Source organism: Carya illinoinensis, chromosome 2, assembly GCF_018687715.1.
Source record: "Carya illinoinensis cultivar Pawnee chromosome 2, C.illinoinensisPawnee_v1, whole genome shotgun sequence".
Lineage (NCBI taxonomy): Eukaryota > Viridiplantae > Streptophyta > Magnoliopsida > Fagales > Juglandaceae > Carya > Carya illinoinensis.
Genome location: NC_056753.1, coordinates 18,671,118 through 18,690,867, shown reverse-complemented (window position 1 = coordinate 18,690,867; position 19,750 = coordinate 18,671,118). Strand labels below are relative to the sequence as shown.

The window sequence follows — 19,750 nt, the reverse complement described above, 5'->3', positions numbered from 1 at the left end:
ACTTTTAGTTCTGGTTGGGCTTGATCCATTCCCTACAATGGGCTAGGTTTGAAGTTCTCCATAGTAGGTATCCATAGTGCCTCCCATATGTTGGTTGTGAGACCATTATTTATCTGAACACATCTTTATTTTCTGACTGTATCTCTTGTTTGTATAATTCATTTCCAAAAGTAAGAATCTGATGGCCGTTGTTGTACTTGCCAAAATTATGAGATTCTAAGGTATTTTGCTCTTAAAATTTCATACCATAGTCCATTCTAACTTTCGCACATTTTCCATCCCATTTTTGCTAGAAGTGCTTGATTCATGTTTGTCATTTGTCTTAATCCAAGACCACCTGAGATTTTTGGTTGGCAAATGGATTCCCACGATTTAAGGGTTAGATTATGGGTCTTATCTTTTGGGAATCCCCACCAGAAGTTTTTGAAGCTTGTGTCTAAGATCTTACACACTGTTTTGGGGAGCTGAAAGGTTGACATGTTGTATGTTTGAATAGAACTGGCTACTGATCTGATTAGCATTGTTGGGCCCGCCTGTGATAATAATTTCATTTTCCATTGTTCTAATTTTTTCTCCACTCTGCTTAGAAGATCTTTGAAGTTTTCTTTCTTGTTTCTTCCAATAGTAGTTGTGAGACCCAAATACTTCATTTTTTCTGAGGAGACTTTGTATGGGAGCCAATTATGAATTGCTGACTTTGTTTCAGAGTTGACATTTCTTGTAATGAAGATGATGGATTTTTGCATGTTGATCTTTTGCCCTGACCATTGTTGAAATTTTTATAAGTTTTCAGAGATTACTTGGGCATTGTCTGAGGTTGCCTTTGCAAAAATGATCGTGTCATCTGCAAAGAATAGGTGTGAGACTGGTGGGCTTTGTCTGCTAAATTTGATTCCTTTCAACTTTCCTCTTACTTCTTCCTTTAATAAAATCCTTGATAGCACCTTTGTCACTAGGATAAAGAGAAAGGGGGAGATTGGATCTCCTTGTCTTAATCCCCTTTGAGAATTGAAAAAACCCTGAGGCGAGCCATTTATAAGAATAGAAAATGTAGCTGTAGTGATGCATTCTTTAATCAGATTGATCCAGTCTGGGCTATAGCCTACTAATTTCATAACCTGAAATAAGAAATCCCATTCTACCAGGTCGAAAGCTTTTTCCATATCTAGTTTTAGGGCCATCAATCATTTGTTTCCTTTTTTCCTCTTGAGAAGGTGAAACAGTTCATGTGCAATAATAATATTTTCCTTTATATTGCCCCTTGGGACAAAAGCTGTTTGCAGAGGGGATATAATGGCATCTAATGTTACTTTGAAGCGATTGGCCATTATTTTGGTTATGATTTTGTATATGACATTTGTGAGACTGATTGGGCGATAATGGCTCGGGTTGTTTGGGTTTCGAATTTTGGGAATGAGAGCTATGTTTGTATGTTTGTATGATTGATTTGTTTCAACAGTTTACCCATTCTAAAGAAATTCTACACTGCTTCCACCACCTCCTTTTTAATGATACTCCAGTAATGTCTATAAAACAGCACTGTCATACCATCTGGACCGGGTGCTTTATGGTTCGGGATTTGTTTTAGGGCCCCAAATATTTCTGCTTCACTTGGCACTGCTAGAAGATTCACATTGTCTTGGTCTGAAATTTGCTTCTCAAATAGATTGTCTAGACTTTCCGGGAAGGTTGGATTTGAAGAATTATAACTGGATCGAAAATGACTTATGAAAGTAGTTTCAATAAGAGTTTGATCCATAGACCAATTACCTGGGCCCAGTTTGATGGCGTCGATTGAATTTCTCCTTCTTCTGATCGTCGTTGATAAATGGTAGAATTTGGTATTGAGGTTAGTTGAAGTGAGCTATGCTATCTTTGACTTTTGACGTCACAAAGTTTCCTCATGCTTTCTTTGTTTTTGAAGGTTGTATTGGAAGGTCTTTCTCAAATCGGTTGGCTTTGTATTCACAAATCGGTTGGCTTTGTATGTTAATTAGCTCTATTTCTAGATTTTGAATTTTATCTTGGATGCGCCGAAAATGATTCCTGCTCCAAAATTTGAGAGCTTCTTTTGTTGACTTGATTTTCTGGCAAAGTATATAAGCTGGATTTCCCTGAAAAGTTTTGTTCCATGCTTCTCTAATAATATTATGACTGAGATGTTCGTGAACCCAGAATTCTTCAAATTTGAAAGAAGAGGTAGGCTTCTGGTTGTTGGTTGTGTGTAGCAATAGGGGATGATGATCTGAAGTTGACGAAGCCAAGTGTTGTAATGATGCATCAGGGAAAAGTAATCTCCGTTCTTGATTTGCTATTGCTCTATCTAATCTTTCTCTGATGAGTGCCATTCCGCTTCGATTATTTGACCAAGTGTATTAAAGGCCCGAATAGCCAATGTCTATAAGGCCGTGTCTATCCATTATAGCTTTGAGTCCTCTGTTGTTGTTATTTAGAAATGGTCGTCCCCCATGCTTTTCTTTTTGATTGATCACATCGTTGAAATCTCCTATACATAAACAAGGGCCTTGAAAAGCTTGGTGTATTGAGTCCAGGTGAGTCCCAAAGTTTGCTTTGTAATTATGTTGCGTAGGAGCATATACATAAGTAATTAACCAGGGATGATGAGATGGGTCTGAATACACCAAAACAGAAATAGCATTCATATTCATATTGACCGGTTCAATCTCCATTCCCAGTCTCCACATAAGTAATAGGCCACCTTTTTTACATACTGCTGGAAAGCTTACAAAATGATGGAAACCTATACTATGTACAATAGATATACACCAAGGTTTCTGACAAAAAAACTACTTCTGGGTTATATTTCCTAATATTAGCCCTTAAGTTTCTGATTGCATTGGGTCGAGCTAGTCCCTTGCAATTCCAGGCCAGTGTTCTCATTTGGCTTGTGGAGGCATTTTGAAGCTTGCCTTGCTAGCTGATTTAGATTTGCTTTGAGAGTGTGGAACTGGCTTACTATACGGGTTCAGTCTTGCTTTTCCTTTTGATTATTTTTCCTTATCCTTTATTCCTGATTGCATTTCCAGAAGGGTGAGAGCTGTTGTAGATTCCTCTGAATGGAGTATTTTAACTGTTTCAACAACTGGCTCTATTTTCTCTAATTTGAGAAGGTGTTGGGATTTTCCTTTTGGTTCTTCAGGAGGCTCTGTATCCTGTTGCCTTTTGGATGGAAGAAGAGAATGGTCTGATATTGCATTCGGTTAGGATGTTCCTCAGGAATTTGCTACGTTTTAGTAGCTTCTATTTTTCCCTTCTTGCAATCTATTTCTCTTGGTATTTCCAGTGGTGCAGCCGATTGGTCAACTTGCATGGGGCTTGAATCTTCAATCAATTGAATTTTAAGTTGGGATTGATGTTGAGCTGCACTTTGTTGTGGAGTTGGAGCAAAGATTACCGTGGGATTGCACAGCTCTGGAGGATTTTGTATCTGGACATTTGTGTGGCCGGACTTATTTTGAGAGAATAAGATGGCTTGACCCATGTTGAATTGATGAGGATTTTTTATGACTTCCGGGTGGATTTCCTGCTAGTATTGAGATGGGTTGTGCCAATTTGCAGATAAGTCCTGTGGGCTCATGAGGAGGGGCCTTGTCTCAATGGGTTTAGAAGGATTGAGGTTGGGCTCAGTTTGATGGGCTTTTGGGGGTCCAAGCCCGTGACTAGTCTGTTGTGCCTTATAGCCTTTGAAAGCAGAATATTTTTTATTCCACTGAGTATTCCATGGTGTTTGTCTTGCTTCCGTCACAAATCTTCATTACGCTGTATAGTCGATGATGTCCCATCCGTTACCTGCTGGTCTTGAACCGGATTTGAAGACAAAAGGGATATTTTGCTGTAGAGTGAGGTAAGGTTTGGGGATTCAGTCAATGGTTCTACAGTGAAGATATTTATTTTCTGGTTGGGGAAGTTAATGAGCTTTGTAGTAGAACAGTGTTTGAGAGCTTGCTAAGGTCGTGTGCATGAAATTTCTGAATGAATTTTTGGTGCCCGATGATGAAGGGGTAAGGTGTATCAAGTCCGGCTTGTTCTTCGCCATTTTGGGTGGTCTTCCGGTAACATTTTGTTGGCCTCTTAATGCAAAAAACTTCAAATCCTGCTGTCAATTTGCAAAGCTTGTTTGTTTCTCTCTGTTTGGATTGCCATAGAGATTTGTTTTTCTGATGTTTTGATCCATTAAAACGGTTTCTGGTTGTTGCCCCTGACTTGTTTGCTGAAATGCTTGAGATGTGCCTTGGTTGCTGTTATACTCAGCCTTGATCTAGGGACCATAAATTGGTCTTGTCGTTGGTGTGCTTAGAAAGCCACAGAACACTTGAGAGTGGACGAGTCTTCCACAGGCATAACAGAAGTTCGGTAATTTTTCATATTTGAGGGCTATCCAGATTTCGGGGTTATCTAACCTTGGCATCAGAAACCTTGCTGTAATGGCTTGGTGACATCTATTTCAACTTTAATTCTGATAAATTTTCTGAAGGCTAACCTATAGAGAGGATCTTCTTCCACCTTGATCAAGTTTCTAAGTGCTCTCCCTATTTCAATGGCATTTTCTAGAGTAATATAGTCTGAAGGCAAGCCATGGATTTGCACATTGAATGAAGCATGATTTAAGTTGATTTCTTGAAGGGTGGCCCCAGTAGGCCACGGTTTTAGGACTAGGAGATGCCCTTTGAAATTCCATGGGGCCTGGTTAAGGACTCTAAGTTTGTCTTGGGTATTTCTAAAAGTGAAAATGAAACTATTTGTTTCCATGTCTTCAATAAGAAAGTTTTGAATGAAGTTCCATGATGCTTTGATGCATGAGTGTATTGCAAACTTGTTTAGAGGCCTATCTACTACTAACCTGCCTATCAGAATTTAATTTGAAATGCTTTGAGCTGATGCTGGGGCTGGATGCAGGTTGAGGTCATGCCATGACAGACCTACAGTTTGGGAAATAAGGGAATCTAGATTCATCGTTGTTGCAACGTTGGTGGAAGCTCAAGGATTGATATGTGTTTATGTTCGTTGTTCTAGCTTTGTGTCGTAGTGCAAAAAATAGCAACAATAAATGCAGAAGAGTGTATACTACCTCCTAGTTAGAGAAAGTCTAACTTCTCACTAGCCGGTGTAAGAAGAAGATAACCCCACAAGTTTAAAATCTATCACTTGTTATATTACGTCCCTTATCTAAATATATGCAGAATCTTTGCTAATTTGTTGGTCACTCAAAAGTTATAATTAAAGTCATGAGTGCTAGGGGTATAATTAGTCTGATTCGATCTAGTTTTAGACATATTTTAGAATCGAACCAGTATACATTAGTTTTGATAATTGAAGAACCAATACCAGACCAATTTACCTTTGAAACCAATAATTTCAATTTTACCGATTTTGATTCGATTTTACCGATTTTCTTGATGAACTAGCACGGTCAAGCACTTAGGAAGTTGAGCTTAGAATAATAAACCGATAAATTAAAAAATTGTCTAAATATAAAAAGAGTTTTGCTACATACAAGCACAGTCGCGCACTAATTTGTGTACTAATACTGATTTATTCATACTTAAAATTTAAATTAACACTGTTTTCAATAAAATCTACTTTTTGACCAATCACATCACATTGGTACACAGATTAGTGCACAATTGTGCTTGCAACTATACTTTTCCATATAAAAATAATATGCAACAAAAATAAGAATTATAATAAAATTATTATAATATACATACATTATTTATAAGAATCATATTATCATATATGTTAGTAATAATATGATGGTCCAGTAAAATTAAAATTAAAAGATTTTATGTTATATTAATTTTATGTTATAAAATTAAAAATTATATATTATATCAAATGTTATAATAAGATTTATAAGATTATTTTTTATTTTGCGTTATTAGATTATTATACATGAATTTTAAGAGTTTATATTATATTAATTAAAAATTTAGCATATAATATATATACTATAAATAAATCATATAAAAAATTATTTATATAATATATATATATATATATGAACTAGTCTGGTTTTAAAAAATCAAAACTAAAACTTGATTGTTTTGAAAAAATGAAATGTGAACCAGACTGGTTTAATACTAGACCAAATATACCAGTCTGGTTTGGGCCAGTTTACCAGTTTATTGGTTTTTATTTTCAACTTTAATGAACATTGTTACTCTACCTTTTCAAATGCACTGCTCAAAATTCTGGTCGATGCATATATTTGTTTTTTTTAATAACATTTTCCTATAGTCATACAACTTTTCTGTAATGGGTTTGAAAATGATAATGGTACTTACGTGTATTAAGTTCTTTTTTAATAAATGATTGATATGTAAGTGGAAAATAATATATAATTTTTCAATAATTTAGTAACATATTAGGCGATAAATTTAATGATCCGAAGATAAATAAAAAGCTTATGACTAGCATTTCTCTCATATTAAATAATCCGCTACAAATTTTAATTTGTGGCGTTCTTTATAGTATTTTGAAAAAAAGAACTTAAATTCTACACCCCCGAACCCATTATTATATCAAAATTCATTATTTCCACCTCAAACTACTAATTTTGACAAGTTGTGTTCATAGTTTAGATTTGAGCGTTAAATTATGCAAGTACAAAGAGCAAAACGACATATAAGGAAGGTTTTAGAAGATTTCTTGTTGGTATTGCTATTTTTGCCTCAAAAAATGCTACTTAGACTCATACAATTTACTTATAAAATTGATCGATTGTGATTTTTATTTTTCATATTTTATTTAATATTTAAAAAAGTGACTATTTGTAAATCAATATTTTTTTAAAAAATATTTAAAAAATAGTTAAAAGATAAATAAAAAATATTTGCATTTATGAATATAAAGCAAAAGCACAATTCTCATCCCTTGTCTTATTTTCCTCTCATTTAAAAAAATAATTGGAAAGCGTGACTGCCATGATTACATTTTTTCTTTTTTTTTTTTTTTTTTTTAACCGAAGAGCCAGTAGCCACCCACATAGCAGCCCTGTCCCAAGTTTATTAATAATAGCCTCACTTATGGCGGAGGAAAACCGTAGTAACAATAAGACACTTGGGGGCATACAAGATAGCATTAAAACAAATCCAAAACCAAGTGTTAAAAAAACCAAACCAACCAAAAAAAACCAACAAACCTAAAACAAAACCAAAACAAACCTGCAAAAACCAACACAAGAAAAAACCTGGTGCACTTATAAACCAAGAACAAACACCTTATTAAAACCTATAAACGAATCGTTGGGATGCCAAGTTTATCAACTTTCAGAATCCCTTTGAGCAAATGAGGCACTTCATGATATGAATTCCACGTACCATTCTTTTGATCCGAAGCCATACGAGCCAAAATATCAGCTCATGCATTGCCTTCTCGATAAGTATGTTTTACCTTAAACTCCAAAGTAGCAAGAATCGATTGAATCTTTTCCCAGTAATCTTCAAGATACCATATACCACACCTCCCTTTTTCTAACCAATGAACCACCAGCAACGAGTCTAGTTCAATCTCCACTCTTCGAATGAATAGGTCCTTACAGTATTGGAGACCATAAAAAAGAGCAATAAGCTCAGCTTCATTATTAGAGCCATGACCCAGATCTTTTGCGAAGGCCCAAGTAAGATTCCCCTTCTCATCTCGAATCGTTCCCCCTGCACCCATACGTCCTGGATTTCCTAACGAACTCCCATCCACATTTAATTTGAACCAACCCACGGCCGGTTTCACCCATCGCACAAAATGAATTTCCTTTCTCTTCACAGGTTTCAAAGGAATAGAAAAAAAATTTAACACTTTTTCATCTCCATCATTCATCTTTCTACTAGCACGTAGGCGGACTCCCACCCATGCAACTGCCGCCTTAATGGAACTCCAGAGAGAACTCACAGCAACTCTTTTACCTTCCATACGTGCTTTACTTCTCCACACCCAAAGAGACCAAGTCACAATAATAGGAATAAGAGCAATCAAAGTACCTTTTTGAGTCGAATGAGTTGCACGCCGAAACCATACTTCCACAGTTGCTCTCCATGATCTCTGAGGGTCATATGGAATCCCCAGCTGTAGAGAGGCATACCTCCATATAGCGCCAGCAATCTTCCCAGTTGCGAGAACATGATCCTGATCTTCCACACACCCCTGTGTACAACATTCACACTTAGAAACCAAAGGGATGCCCAAAGAGCTAATTCTACTATCAACAGAAAGGCTAGAATTAAAAGCCTTCCAAATAGTAACTGAATATCTTTTTAGAAGCGCTGAGTGCCAAATCCAAGAAGCCCATTCAGATTTCGGTGCACGAACACGAACACAATCCCAAGCCGATTTTGATGAAAAAACCCCATTCAGATTTGGCTTCCAAATCAATAAATCCCCACCCTCTTTTTGTTCCCCTAGGCAATTTAGAATTTCTTCCATTTTGACTTCCCCCACCAAATGATATAACAAATCCACATCCCATCCATGTTGAAGCCTACATTCCCTTACTCTTAGCAGGGGATATTCAATTATCTCACAAGAATTAAAAAGAGCTCCCGATTTTAGCCAAGGATCTCTCCAAAAAGACACATCACCATTCCGAACTCGCCACCAAGAATTGCCCAAGACCTTTGGGACCATACCCACAATGTGCTTCCAAAATAAAGTTCCTTTCTGTTGGTCTACCAACGTCACATGCTGATTCTTTACATACTTTTGCTTGAAAAAATTAGCCCATAACGAGTCACCTGTCAACAAATTCCAAGCAAGCTTCATAAACAAAGAGTCTTGAACTTCCTTTAATTTCCGAAGACCCAAACCCCCTTCTCGAATCGGAGAACAAATCTTTTCCCAAGCCACCCACTTACGCTTTTGCTTTCCATTCCAGGAACCCCAGAAGAAATTACTCATAATACGATTTAAGGCTGTCATGACAGCCTTAGGAGCATGCAAAATAGATAATCAATGAATTGGCATACTAGCAAGAACATGTCTTAATAAAAGAAGGCGGGTTCCCGAGGATAAAAATCGATTCTACCATCCTTCCAATTTCTTTCTAATGCAACACAAGAAATCATCAAAATACAAAAGTTTCATCCGACCTACCATTAGAGGAACACCCAAATACTTTACCGGGAAAAACCCTTCAGAGAAAGATGTCAACATTAAAGAACTCCTTTTCCGACCCACAGCCGCATGTTTAGAGAAAAAGATACAAGATTTTTCCTTGCTCACCATTTGACCAGACCATTCTTCGTATGTCGCACAAATATCCCTGACTTCTTGAAGAGAAGATCTTCTACCATTTACAAATAACACAATATCATCAGCATATAAAAGATGAGAAACAAGAGGCGTACCTCGGGGATGCGAGAACGGGACAATATTCCCATTAGTGAACTTGTGCTTTAAAAGTCTAGAAAGTACCTCCTCAACGAGGATAAACAAATAAGGCAAAAGAGGGTCACCTTGACACAATCCACGCCCACTAGAGAAAAAACCTTTAGCCAAACCATTCATAACCACCGAGAACCAAGGAGTTGAAATACAAGTTCTGATCAAGCTACAGAACCGCTCAGAAAACCCAAATGAAGCCATAACATGAATTAAGAAGTCCCAATCTATACTGTTGTAAGCCTTGGCCATGTCTATTTTAATAAAAGTATTACCTCCTCTAACCTTCTTATTAAGCATGTGTATCATTTCTTGAGCCAAAGAAATATTTTCAAAGATACTTCTCCCAGGAAGAAAAGCACCTTGTTCCGGAGAGATAATTTTATTCAAATTAGGGGATAATCTGCGAACCAGGATTTTGGAAAACACTTTGTACATCACTGAACATAAACTGATAGGGCGGAACTTATCAAAACCAGTAGGCTTCTGCATTTTCGGAATGAGAGCAATATAAGATGCTGAATAGAATCTCGGCATTGAATTGCCAATGAAGAAATCCCGAACCACTGCCACTACATCATCTTCAACAATATCCCAGCAAGCTCTATAGAAACCAGAACCAAAGCCATCTGGGCCCGGACTACTGTCAACCGGAATGGAAAACATAGCCACTTTAACTTCTTGGATCGAAGGGAGCTGAAGGAGGTTATCATTTTCCTCCTCAAGAATGGAATTTTATACCAAATATGATAAATCAGGAAGCTCTCTACGAGCCCGAGCCTGTAGAAACAAATTGAAATAATCCACAGCCCCTGAATGAATAGCTTCCGGGGAGTCCAAACACGTCCCATCAGGACACCTCATTTCCTACACTATGGGCTTTTTTAAAGAAGCAAAGGTTTTAAAAAACTGAGCTGAAGCCTCACCTTTTTCCATCCACCTAAGCTTCACATGTTGTGAGAGCCTAGTTTCTTCTCTTTGCAGCCACATCTCAAGATCTTCCTTGGCCACTAGTAGATCCCGCTCTACATCTTCTGAAAAACCCACCTGAAGTTGAGTTTCTAGCTGTTCAATTTTATTTTCCAAAGCTTGGATATTCGTATCAGTATGCCCAAAGACCGATAAGCCCTATAGTATCACCCGCTACGGACCAATTTTCCTTAACCACATTCAAAAAATTGCTATGAGATACCCACATTTGCTGAAATTTAAAGGAGGAAGGCCCATAACGAGTACCCAAATTCTTAAAAACAAAAGACAAAGGTGTATGATCGGAAGTTGAGCGAGCCATATATTTACAGCAAGCATTAGGAAAAACATCCGCAGCCACAACATTCATTAAGCATCTGTCTAATTTCAACCAACTCCGAGCTAAACCCCTCTGACCATTACACCAAGAGAATTTACTTCCAACAGTTTTCATTTCAATGAAACCATAATTATCAATAAACTCATTAAACTCATCAATGGCAGCTCTCAGTCTTGGTCTACCACCACAGTGTTCCTCCTCCCCTCGAATAGTATTAAAATCACCTAGGCATAACCAAGGTTCATCTTGGACCGCGTCTAATTGTAGCACTCTCCAGAGTTCTCTTCTTTCTACAAGATTACACTTGGCATACACCACAGAAACAACAAAATTCCGATTATCCATACACATAGAGATAGTCACATGCTGGGCACTATAACGAACAACTGATATTTGCAAATCTTCTTTCCATAATAACCAGAGTTTACCACCAACGCATAAATTAGAAAAACATCAATCAAATTTCAACAATTGTTTCAATGCAACCATTCTTTGATCATCAACAAAAGGCTCAGCTAACATAAGAAAATTCAAATTCAACTTCCTTACCAATTTACACAACCTCCTCCGAGACGATTTGAGGCCCCGGATATTCCAGAACATAGGGTTGCAAATCATAAATTCATGCGAATGGGTTTGCTAGGAACCCGTGTCGAACTTCTAAGTAAACGTCCCCCTTTAGCCAAGATCTTCCCATTTTTTTTTTTTGTATCATTATCCGATAGGTAGATTTTATTTTTTCCAAGATGCTCCCCATACTCTTTCTCTGGCTCAGACCCACAAACATCTTTACCATTAATTTCCAAAGATTCCAACTCCTCATTTACCGAATTCCCAAAATTCTGATTCTCCTGAAACTTCTCTACTAGCCCATTATCCGCTTTCTCCTCTTCATTCCAATCCTCAATCACCACATCATCAAAGTTTGAATTCCTCACAGGTTGGTCACTAGGTTCGTTACTAACCTCAAGCGTAGACCTTTCCAACCCAATCAGATTAATCTCAACATTTTCAATTTCCACAGAACCACCATTCAGATTTTTTCCTGAAATATTATCAATCTCCACCTGTTCTTGCCTAGACAGCATCATATCTATACTACCAGTCTGCCCCTTGACATTACTCCCAACAGTCCCTAACATCCCAGGAACAGCCCCTACATTCTCAGACACGTGAGTATCCCCTACTGCCTTTTCAAAATCACTAGACTGAGTTTCCGTGTTCCTCTGCTCACTAGGCAACTGCATAATTTCCTGTATCCCTGTAACATTTTCGGTGTTCTGTTTTTCAGCTAAATCCCCTGCCATTTGCATCTCACCAACCGAAACCACTGCTTTGCCATCTTCCTCCAAATTAATACCAAGACTCTCCACCGGCAAACCACTTGGCCCAGCCTCCCCTGTATCCTCAATATTTGTCAACAAAGCATTCATACCTATCTCTACGTGTTGCTTTCCTTTCCCTGCTGGTTTCAAAGGCTTCCACACTTTAATCATTTTTTCACCAATCTTACGGTCCAGACTTGACCCATCCTTCCATTTACATAGCTTCAAGTTGTGTCCCTGCATTTTACATCTATTACAATAAGCGGGCAAAGTCTCATACTCAATGTCAATGTACCAACTGCATTCTTGCTGCGGAGTGCCTATCCAGATGCCGTGAATTTGTGGTTTTCCAGCATCAATTTCCAAACACACTCTAGCCCCATCAGTTTTTGAAGCACATCGGGTAGCATTATCTCGGCGTAGGAACCAACCAACTGGGGCAACAATAGTTCTCAAACAAGATTCATGATAAAAATTAGGGGGCAAACCAGGTAAAAAGACCCAGACCGGCACTGATGCAGGTTCCAAATTCTCTTCAAAATCCGGTTTCCAACGAAATCCACGGTAGGGCACTCCTTCAATATCAGTTGCTTCCCTGGACAAAGCCTTCACAAAATCCCCTTCGTTAGAGAATCGGACGAAAACATTACGAGCCCTTCTCATTGCCGAAACAACTGGTTGAGCATCCAACCCCCATCTACTCCGTATGAAAGCCCGAATCACATCTAGAGAAGGTCTCTGCTTTAGGAATTTAAGAACCATAGAGAAACGAAAAGGGGCAGCCGATCTATCAATCTCCTCCTTTGAAAACATCACACAAAATTCCCCATCAATTAATTTCGCCGGACGAAAAGGAATGTCCACCTCCGGCAGAGGTTGCGGGGTCTGAGCCACCAGATCAGCGAGAGTTCTCTGCCACCCAGACATCACCGATGACCCCGGTGGAGCCACGGCAGCAGCCATGGGCGAACTATCACTCCAAAACCTAACGTCAAAGCTAGAGAGAAAAAAGGGTAAAAGGGTAAAAGAGTTCTTCTATTGCTTTTTACCATGATTACATTCATGTATTTAGTCCACATAAATAAGTTATTTTTTTCCTCTCATTTATATTTGAAGTTCTGCTACGTATAGTCACTTTTACATATTCTTTACGTACTCCACTGATATGATTAATCAAAATAATTATTTTATATTAAAAAATAATACAGTCAATTATATTAGTGGAGTGTGCAAATACATGCAAATGGAGGGTGACTATTTGTATTTATGCGCTCAGTGTATTTACATGTGTAAATTGGTCTTTTGACCACAAAAACATCTATGTCATGATCATGTGCATTTCTTTATTAAAATAAATTGAGTTTTGCAGACCTAAGGTACTATTGTGGTACACTTGAGTAGAGAGGACTCATGGCAATTGTTAACGACATATTTCGTCAATAGACCAGAAGAGGAGAAGGATCCCTCTCCAGCACGCTAAGGTGGCTTTGGGCCCTTGTCGGTGATGTGTGCGCCCTGATATGATGGGCCTGGATGAGGCTATGTGGGCCCCCGATTGATCTAGTGCGATTGTGTGGAGTCCATGCGCATGGCCATGGTGGTGAAAGTAGATTAATGCAGGGAAAATAAATGAGAGATAAACATTCAAAAATATGTGGTTCGGCACTAGGCCTACTTCCATAAGGGCTTAGGGAGGAGATAATCTACTATAATAAGCTTGATTTACAGTCTCTCAAGGTCTCTCATTCTCACTATACAATAGGTTTCATAGATCTCTCTTCCTGATCAGTACACTATCGCCAAATCCTGTGTCTAGAGTTTGAAAAAGCCTTCACAATAAGCCTTCTAAGAAATCTGTCTGAAGAGTCCATCTGAAGTCCCATGAGTCGTTTGTGCCCCCCTTCTTTATCTCTTTCATTCCCTTCATTTATGTCATGTCACCCTTCCTCACGTCTTTTCCCTTCTTTCCCTCCTACCTCCTGACATTGCTTTGCTTCCCTTCCTTTTTTTTCCTCTTCCCATCTTCCCTCCCTTTTTCCCTATTTTGTCCTCTAGTGAAGCTCCCTTGATGGGCTAGGCCTTAAGAGTCCTTGTGAGCCTATGAAAAAAATCTCCCCTAACAGATGCCCGTGATTCTTAAGGGCAATTTGGCTTAAAAGCTGACCTTAAGAATCCTCAAAAGTAAAATATGTATCTGAATTGATTTGTCCAGGTTTGTGGAGAAATAAATTTTGGGAATTGGTCCTCATTTATCCATTTCTTGCACTAAGCAGTAAAGGTTTTCAAGATGGGATTAGGTAAGACATGGAGTCAGCTGTGCGAAGTGCGAGCTCGCAGCTTGTCTTGGAGATAGATAGGCTCAACTGGGAAACATGAGAGCGAGGAGCTCGGTCATGCGGGAGATAGGCTTGACAGCAAAACGTGCAAACGCGGAGAAAGGTTGGGCAGTCGAGTGACCTGCCTGCCTATTTGGACCCCAGGGAGGTTGGGCGGCATGTTAAGGCTAAACTTATCTTGAATCTTTAGAGGAGGTCAAACTGCAAGTGAAGGCTGGCTCACATGGAGTCTTCGGCGGAGGTCGAGCGGCACATAAGCCATGCTTACCACGTTGACCCTTGCACTTGGAGAGAGAGGGTTGAGCAATATGGAAGATTGGGCTCGCTTGAATACTCTAACAGAGGCCGAGTAGCACGTAAGCCTAGCTCGCCTTGATGACACTTGTGCTCGGCGAGAGAGGGCCAAACGGTATGTAAGATCAGGTTCACCTAAATAATCTAATAGAGACAAAGCGGTGCATAAGCCTAGCTTGCCTCGTTAAACCTCGCGCTCGGCAAGAGGGGACTGAGCAGTATGTAAGATCGAGCTCTAACAGAGGTCGAGCGACGCGTAAGCCTAGCTCACCTTGTTGACCCTCACACTCAGCGAGAAAGGACTAAGTGGTATGTAAAACTGGACAAGCCCAAAAGACTCTAATGGAGGCTGAGCAACTTGTAAGCCTATCTCGCCTCGTTGACCTTCATGCTTGGTGAGAGGGGGTCGAGCGTTATGTAAGACTGGGCTCGCCTGAAAGACTCTAACGGAGGCTGAGCGATGCGTAAGCCTAGCTCATCTTGTTGACCCTTGCGCTTGGTGAAAGGTGGTCAAGTGGTATGTAAGACCGGACTCACCCAAATACTCTAACAGAGACGGACGGTTAGATCGTACACCTCACACTGCTAAGCGGTATGTAAGACTGGGCTCACCTAAATGCTCTGACAGAGGCTTCGTGGTTAGATGATATGCGGGATGTTGACCCTAGCGCTCGGTGAGAGGGGGCCGAGCGTATATAAGATTAGGCTCGCCCAAATGCTCTGACGGAGGCCATGCTGTTAGATCATACGTGCCTCATTGACCCTCGCACTCAGCGAGAGGGGGCCAAGCGGTATGTAAGACCTAGCTCACCCATGTACTTTGACGGAGGCCAAGCTGTGAGATCGTAAGTGCCTCGTTGATGCTACAAAGGTCAAAGTAGTTAGTATAAATAATCACTGGAGTTTGCAAACCTGAGATGTCTGGTGGATGTGCAATAAAAATGCTTGTCTGTTTAATTTGTCTAGTTGGAGTGCTATCTGTCGTAGGAGATGTCTTCATCTGAGACAGGTAGTCTTGGGACTATCCCGCACTCCACCAAGGGAGGGGTAGAAGCACCTCAAGTCACACTTTTCCCTTTTAGTCCCCCAGGGAAGTCGTCATCCCTTTGCCATGACGGGATGGGGTCATTTTCAGCCAATATCAAGGCTGGTCTCGCTCTTCTCTACAGGGGAGGTCGGTCTAACCCAGGGTTAGTTCCACCTGCTAACCTTTACGTAGAGGTAGTCTATTCGAACAATATGTTTGACTGGACCTGCTCCCATTTGTTGATGTCACAGGAAATGGGAGTGAGGGTCAGGCTAGCGATGCACCCACTCTTCGTCATGGTGAAATGGGATATGTTCAGGCAACCTCAGGGTTGGATCGGCTCTCCCCTGTGGGAGGGTCAAGATAGCCTCAGGCTCATCCCGCCCTTTGGTACCCTGAGGGAAGGTCGTTTGTTTGGGCAGTCCCTGACTGGACTTGCTCTCATCGGTCAACTCCTAAGACGAAGGTAATGTGTGTCGACTATTGAGGACAAACTCACTCACTGCCACATGAGGGATTAAGCAGTCCTTTGGCGTTACACTCATTCCTTTGGTGCCCTATAGGGGAGGTAATAATTGAAGGGCCTAGGGGCCGTTCGCTCTTCGCCGCAATGGGGACGGGGTCATGTTCGAGCAGTCTTAGGGCTAGACTTGCTCTCCCTCGTGGGGGAGGTCGGGATAGCCATGGACTAATCTTGTCTGTTGACGCACATGTGGAAGTAGTCTGTTTGGATAGTTTATGACTATTTTATTAAGAGAAGCTATTCTCTCACTAACATTAATTTTTGGAGGAATCCCCCATTGAGTTCCAGAGACACTCTCTGGTTGTAAGTTGGCTGAGCACGTTGTAGGTATAGCCGAAAAATGTACCAACAGCTAGCATTACCACATCCAAAATGTGCATCGAAATATCATTTGAGAAGTGCTTTACAATCTAAAGCACGGCATCAAACCGTACCAATTTATAATTTTTTTTTTTTGGGAACAAACATTTCTCTCTTTCTTGGCAAATTGATATACTGAATGTCCATGCATCATTTGAGCTCACTAAGTGGTGCCCAGCGAATCTATATGGCATATGATTATCTAATACCGAATAAAAAGCTTGTATTTGAGATGGAAAAAGCCTCTTCCTGAGAAATGTCCTACCGCATTTTATAACTGTTCTACTCTTTTCTGTTTATGTTGGGTATTCAAAACAACTTTCAGAGTATTTATCTAAGGCTTGCTTGAAATTGAAAAGACTTGCCTGGCTTGGTAGCTTCACAACGAACTCTCTCTTTTTCATTTGTAGCCAGTTAGCGGTCCTAGAACTATGCCAACAACTAGTAATCTATTTTAATCCAACATTCAATGAAGTGGCTGTGACAGTGAGATCATAAATCACTAAACCATTGATGAAACAACCAACTTTCTGATCTACATCCGAATTACTACTCCTTTAATCTCCATGTTGTTATAGGCAATAGATGTACAAACAAAAAGCCTTTTCCTTTCTTTACAATTTCCTAATCTTTGAAATTATATGAGACTCTAGTAGCCTCTTAAGTGACGGAGATGTTCAATTACAATAATTTGACGTGAGCTGCAAGATGAACAAGAATCCGAACTTATGAGAATTTTACTTGAGGTAATTCGAATTAATGTGATTTGCCAGATACATTTTACCTTAACTTTTCAATGAAAGCTTGAAATCATTGTGTGAAGAACCACCCTCCTCCATAGCTTGGGAAGCCAAACTCTTCCATTTTTTGACATTCCTCATGATCTCTTCCCTTTTTTCTCCACCACCCATCACTATCTCCAAGCAACTCTTGATCCCTTCACTTCTCACAACCCCTACTTCATCCACCCCTGCTTTAACACCTATTCCCTACACCTCCTCCACCAACTTGGCGTTCGTAACTTGGTCAAAAAGATGTGGACATGCCACCATTGGCATCCCTGCTCCTATACTTTCCAGTGTAGAGTTCCAACCGCAATGCGTCACGAAACACCCCACCGAATGGTGGCATAGCACCTCCACTTGTGAGCACCATGGCATGACCAACCCTTGCCCTTGTTGCTTCAACCTCTTCATTACGTCATCATGATCAACTGGTTCTTGTCCTTTCATTGTCGGCTTTGAAGATTGTATTACCCACAAGAATGGTCGGCCTGAATCTATAAGTCCATGCAAAATTTCTTCCGTTTGCTTTCTCTATATTGTAACCATGCTTCTGAAAGACACATAAGCCACCGAGTGATCTGGCTTTGAGTTCAGCCAATTAAGATAATCCTTAGTGCTCCTCTCGAACAACTAACATCCAAAAGAAGATGCATCGGATTGGCCACCTATTCCGTTGAACAACACAGATGCAATCAGTGGTTTGAGTGCTATCGGATTCATACTAGTGACTGCTTTGATTGCGTCACCTTCTAGAGCAGCAAAGGTGTTGAGGATCACGCATGGATTCAGATCTTTTTCTAGGGTCCGGATGTGTTCTTTAAAGGAAGGGATGACTGAAGCGTATGGACTGGTCGGCAAGAGAAAGGAAGGCAATTATGTGGATGCAAAGGGGGGTAAAACTTGTAATTGGACAGAATTGGGAGGCTTAGAACCAAAGCTCTCAAACACACGGTCTTGGCTGTTGAAATAATGGTGGATTATGGCCAAAGCTGCGGTGGACTGGACACAGAAAAAAGCAGAAGGTATTCCCACTTGACTTGCGACTTCAGCAGCCCATTGCATGGTAAGGGAATAGATCAAGCAGGTGACTCGGCGGGGCTCGTCCGAGAGGCGTTGAATCAGGTCGGTTAGTGTTTGGGAGCTGATGAACTTGATCTCGGAAATGATGTTGGAGGGGCCGTTAGTGGGCTTGATTCGGTTATCGAAACCATCCAAGAAAGAGCCATAGAACAAACCCTCGAGGGAAGGGAAGGTTTTGAGCTGCCGGAGGCCATGGACGGTGGTGGCAAAAGTGACAGCTGCACCAGCGTCTATCAGACGCTTGGCAAGCTGGAGTGTTGGGCGGGGAAGCATATGAGAAGGAAATGGTGGTGGTGGCTTTCCATGGTGGCTAATTTCTTCCTTTTTTTTCTTTACCTGATTAGCAATTTAGCATGCATTTGGTTGCTGATACAATGGCTTTAATTGCCTTTATTAGTGGATCGAAGACTAATGTACACACATGCATGGCCATGGACATTCGTTGATCTTATCTTTATCTATTCAGTTTTAGACAGTTAGTAGCGTGACTTTTAGGACAAGCAACATTATTGAGTTGATCTTTAGTGCCAGTGGAGCAAAGGAAGTGAGGGATATCCTACCCTAATCATCAATTTGACAGCAACTCAGCAAGTGATCATATGCATGTACAGGTAACATAACTTTTTTTTTTTTTTTTCCTGAAAAAACATAACTTTGATCAGTGTCACCCACCAACTTGTTTAAAAATATTGGAAAAATGGCCCATGATCAGTATAGGCATGTGACATATGTAGGACTAATTACATACGTAAAAGATGGGAGGATTTATAACTATGTCTTAGAAAAACATCAACCATACTCAAGATTAGGAAATTAGTAGCTAAAAGGCTAGATGTTTCTAATATATCTTAGGTGGATTAATTTTTCCTTTCCTCTTTTTTCTGTTTTTTTAAAAAAAAAAAAAAAAAATTAGAGTTTGCCTCTTTATGCTATTGGAGGAAAATGAAATTCTTTCGAATGCATTTAGAGCTTCTTTGTGGTTAGATCTGTATCAAATTTTTAGAAAACTTTGGTAGGACCATAGGCAAAACTTTAGACCAAAATTAAGGGGCCCTATGTGTGTTTCTAGCTCCACAGGTGCCTTAATTTCTTTTTTCTTTTTTCTTTTTTCTTTTTATAGTGAAATATTGTTTCATTTATTTATAGAATAGATACTTACAACTTCTGACCTGAAAAATAGAAGCCAAATTCTAACTTTTTCTTGCTCTCTAATTCACAAATTTCTTTGCGGTTGACAGGGTCTTGTCAAAAGCTTTCAGACTAATTGTCTGAGAGATAGGCCTCTAGACTAACCGTCAGAGAGACAAAATTCTATCTT

At 39.8% G+C, this 19,750-nt stretch overlaps 1 protein-coding gene and 1 pseudogene across 1 annotated transcript; both read right to left on the bottom strand.

Moving 5' to 3' along the window:
* Nucleotides 1-7,380: 7,380 nt before the first annotated feature.
* Nucleotides 7,381-11,047, bottom strand: LOC122301760. Its single transcript, XM_043113142.1, has 5 exons — nucleotides 10,586-11,047; nucleotides 10,320-10,458; nucleotides 10,135-10,205; nucleotides 9,106-10,089; nucleotides 7,381-8,937 (listed from the first exon to the last, which is right to left on the bottom strand). The coding sequence occupies exons 1-5, from the start codon at nucleotides 11,045-11,047 to the stop codon at nucleotides 7,381-7,383; spliced, it is 3,213 nt and encodes a 1,070-aa protein (XP_042969076.1).
* Nucleotides 11,048-16,951: 5,904 nt separating this feature from the next.
* Nucleotides 16,952-18,791, bottom strand: LOC122300242 (annotated as a pseudogene).
* Between the last annotated feature and the right edge of the window lie 959 nt (nucleotides 18,792-19,750).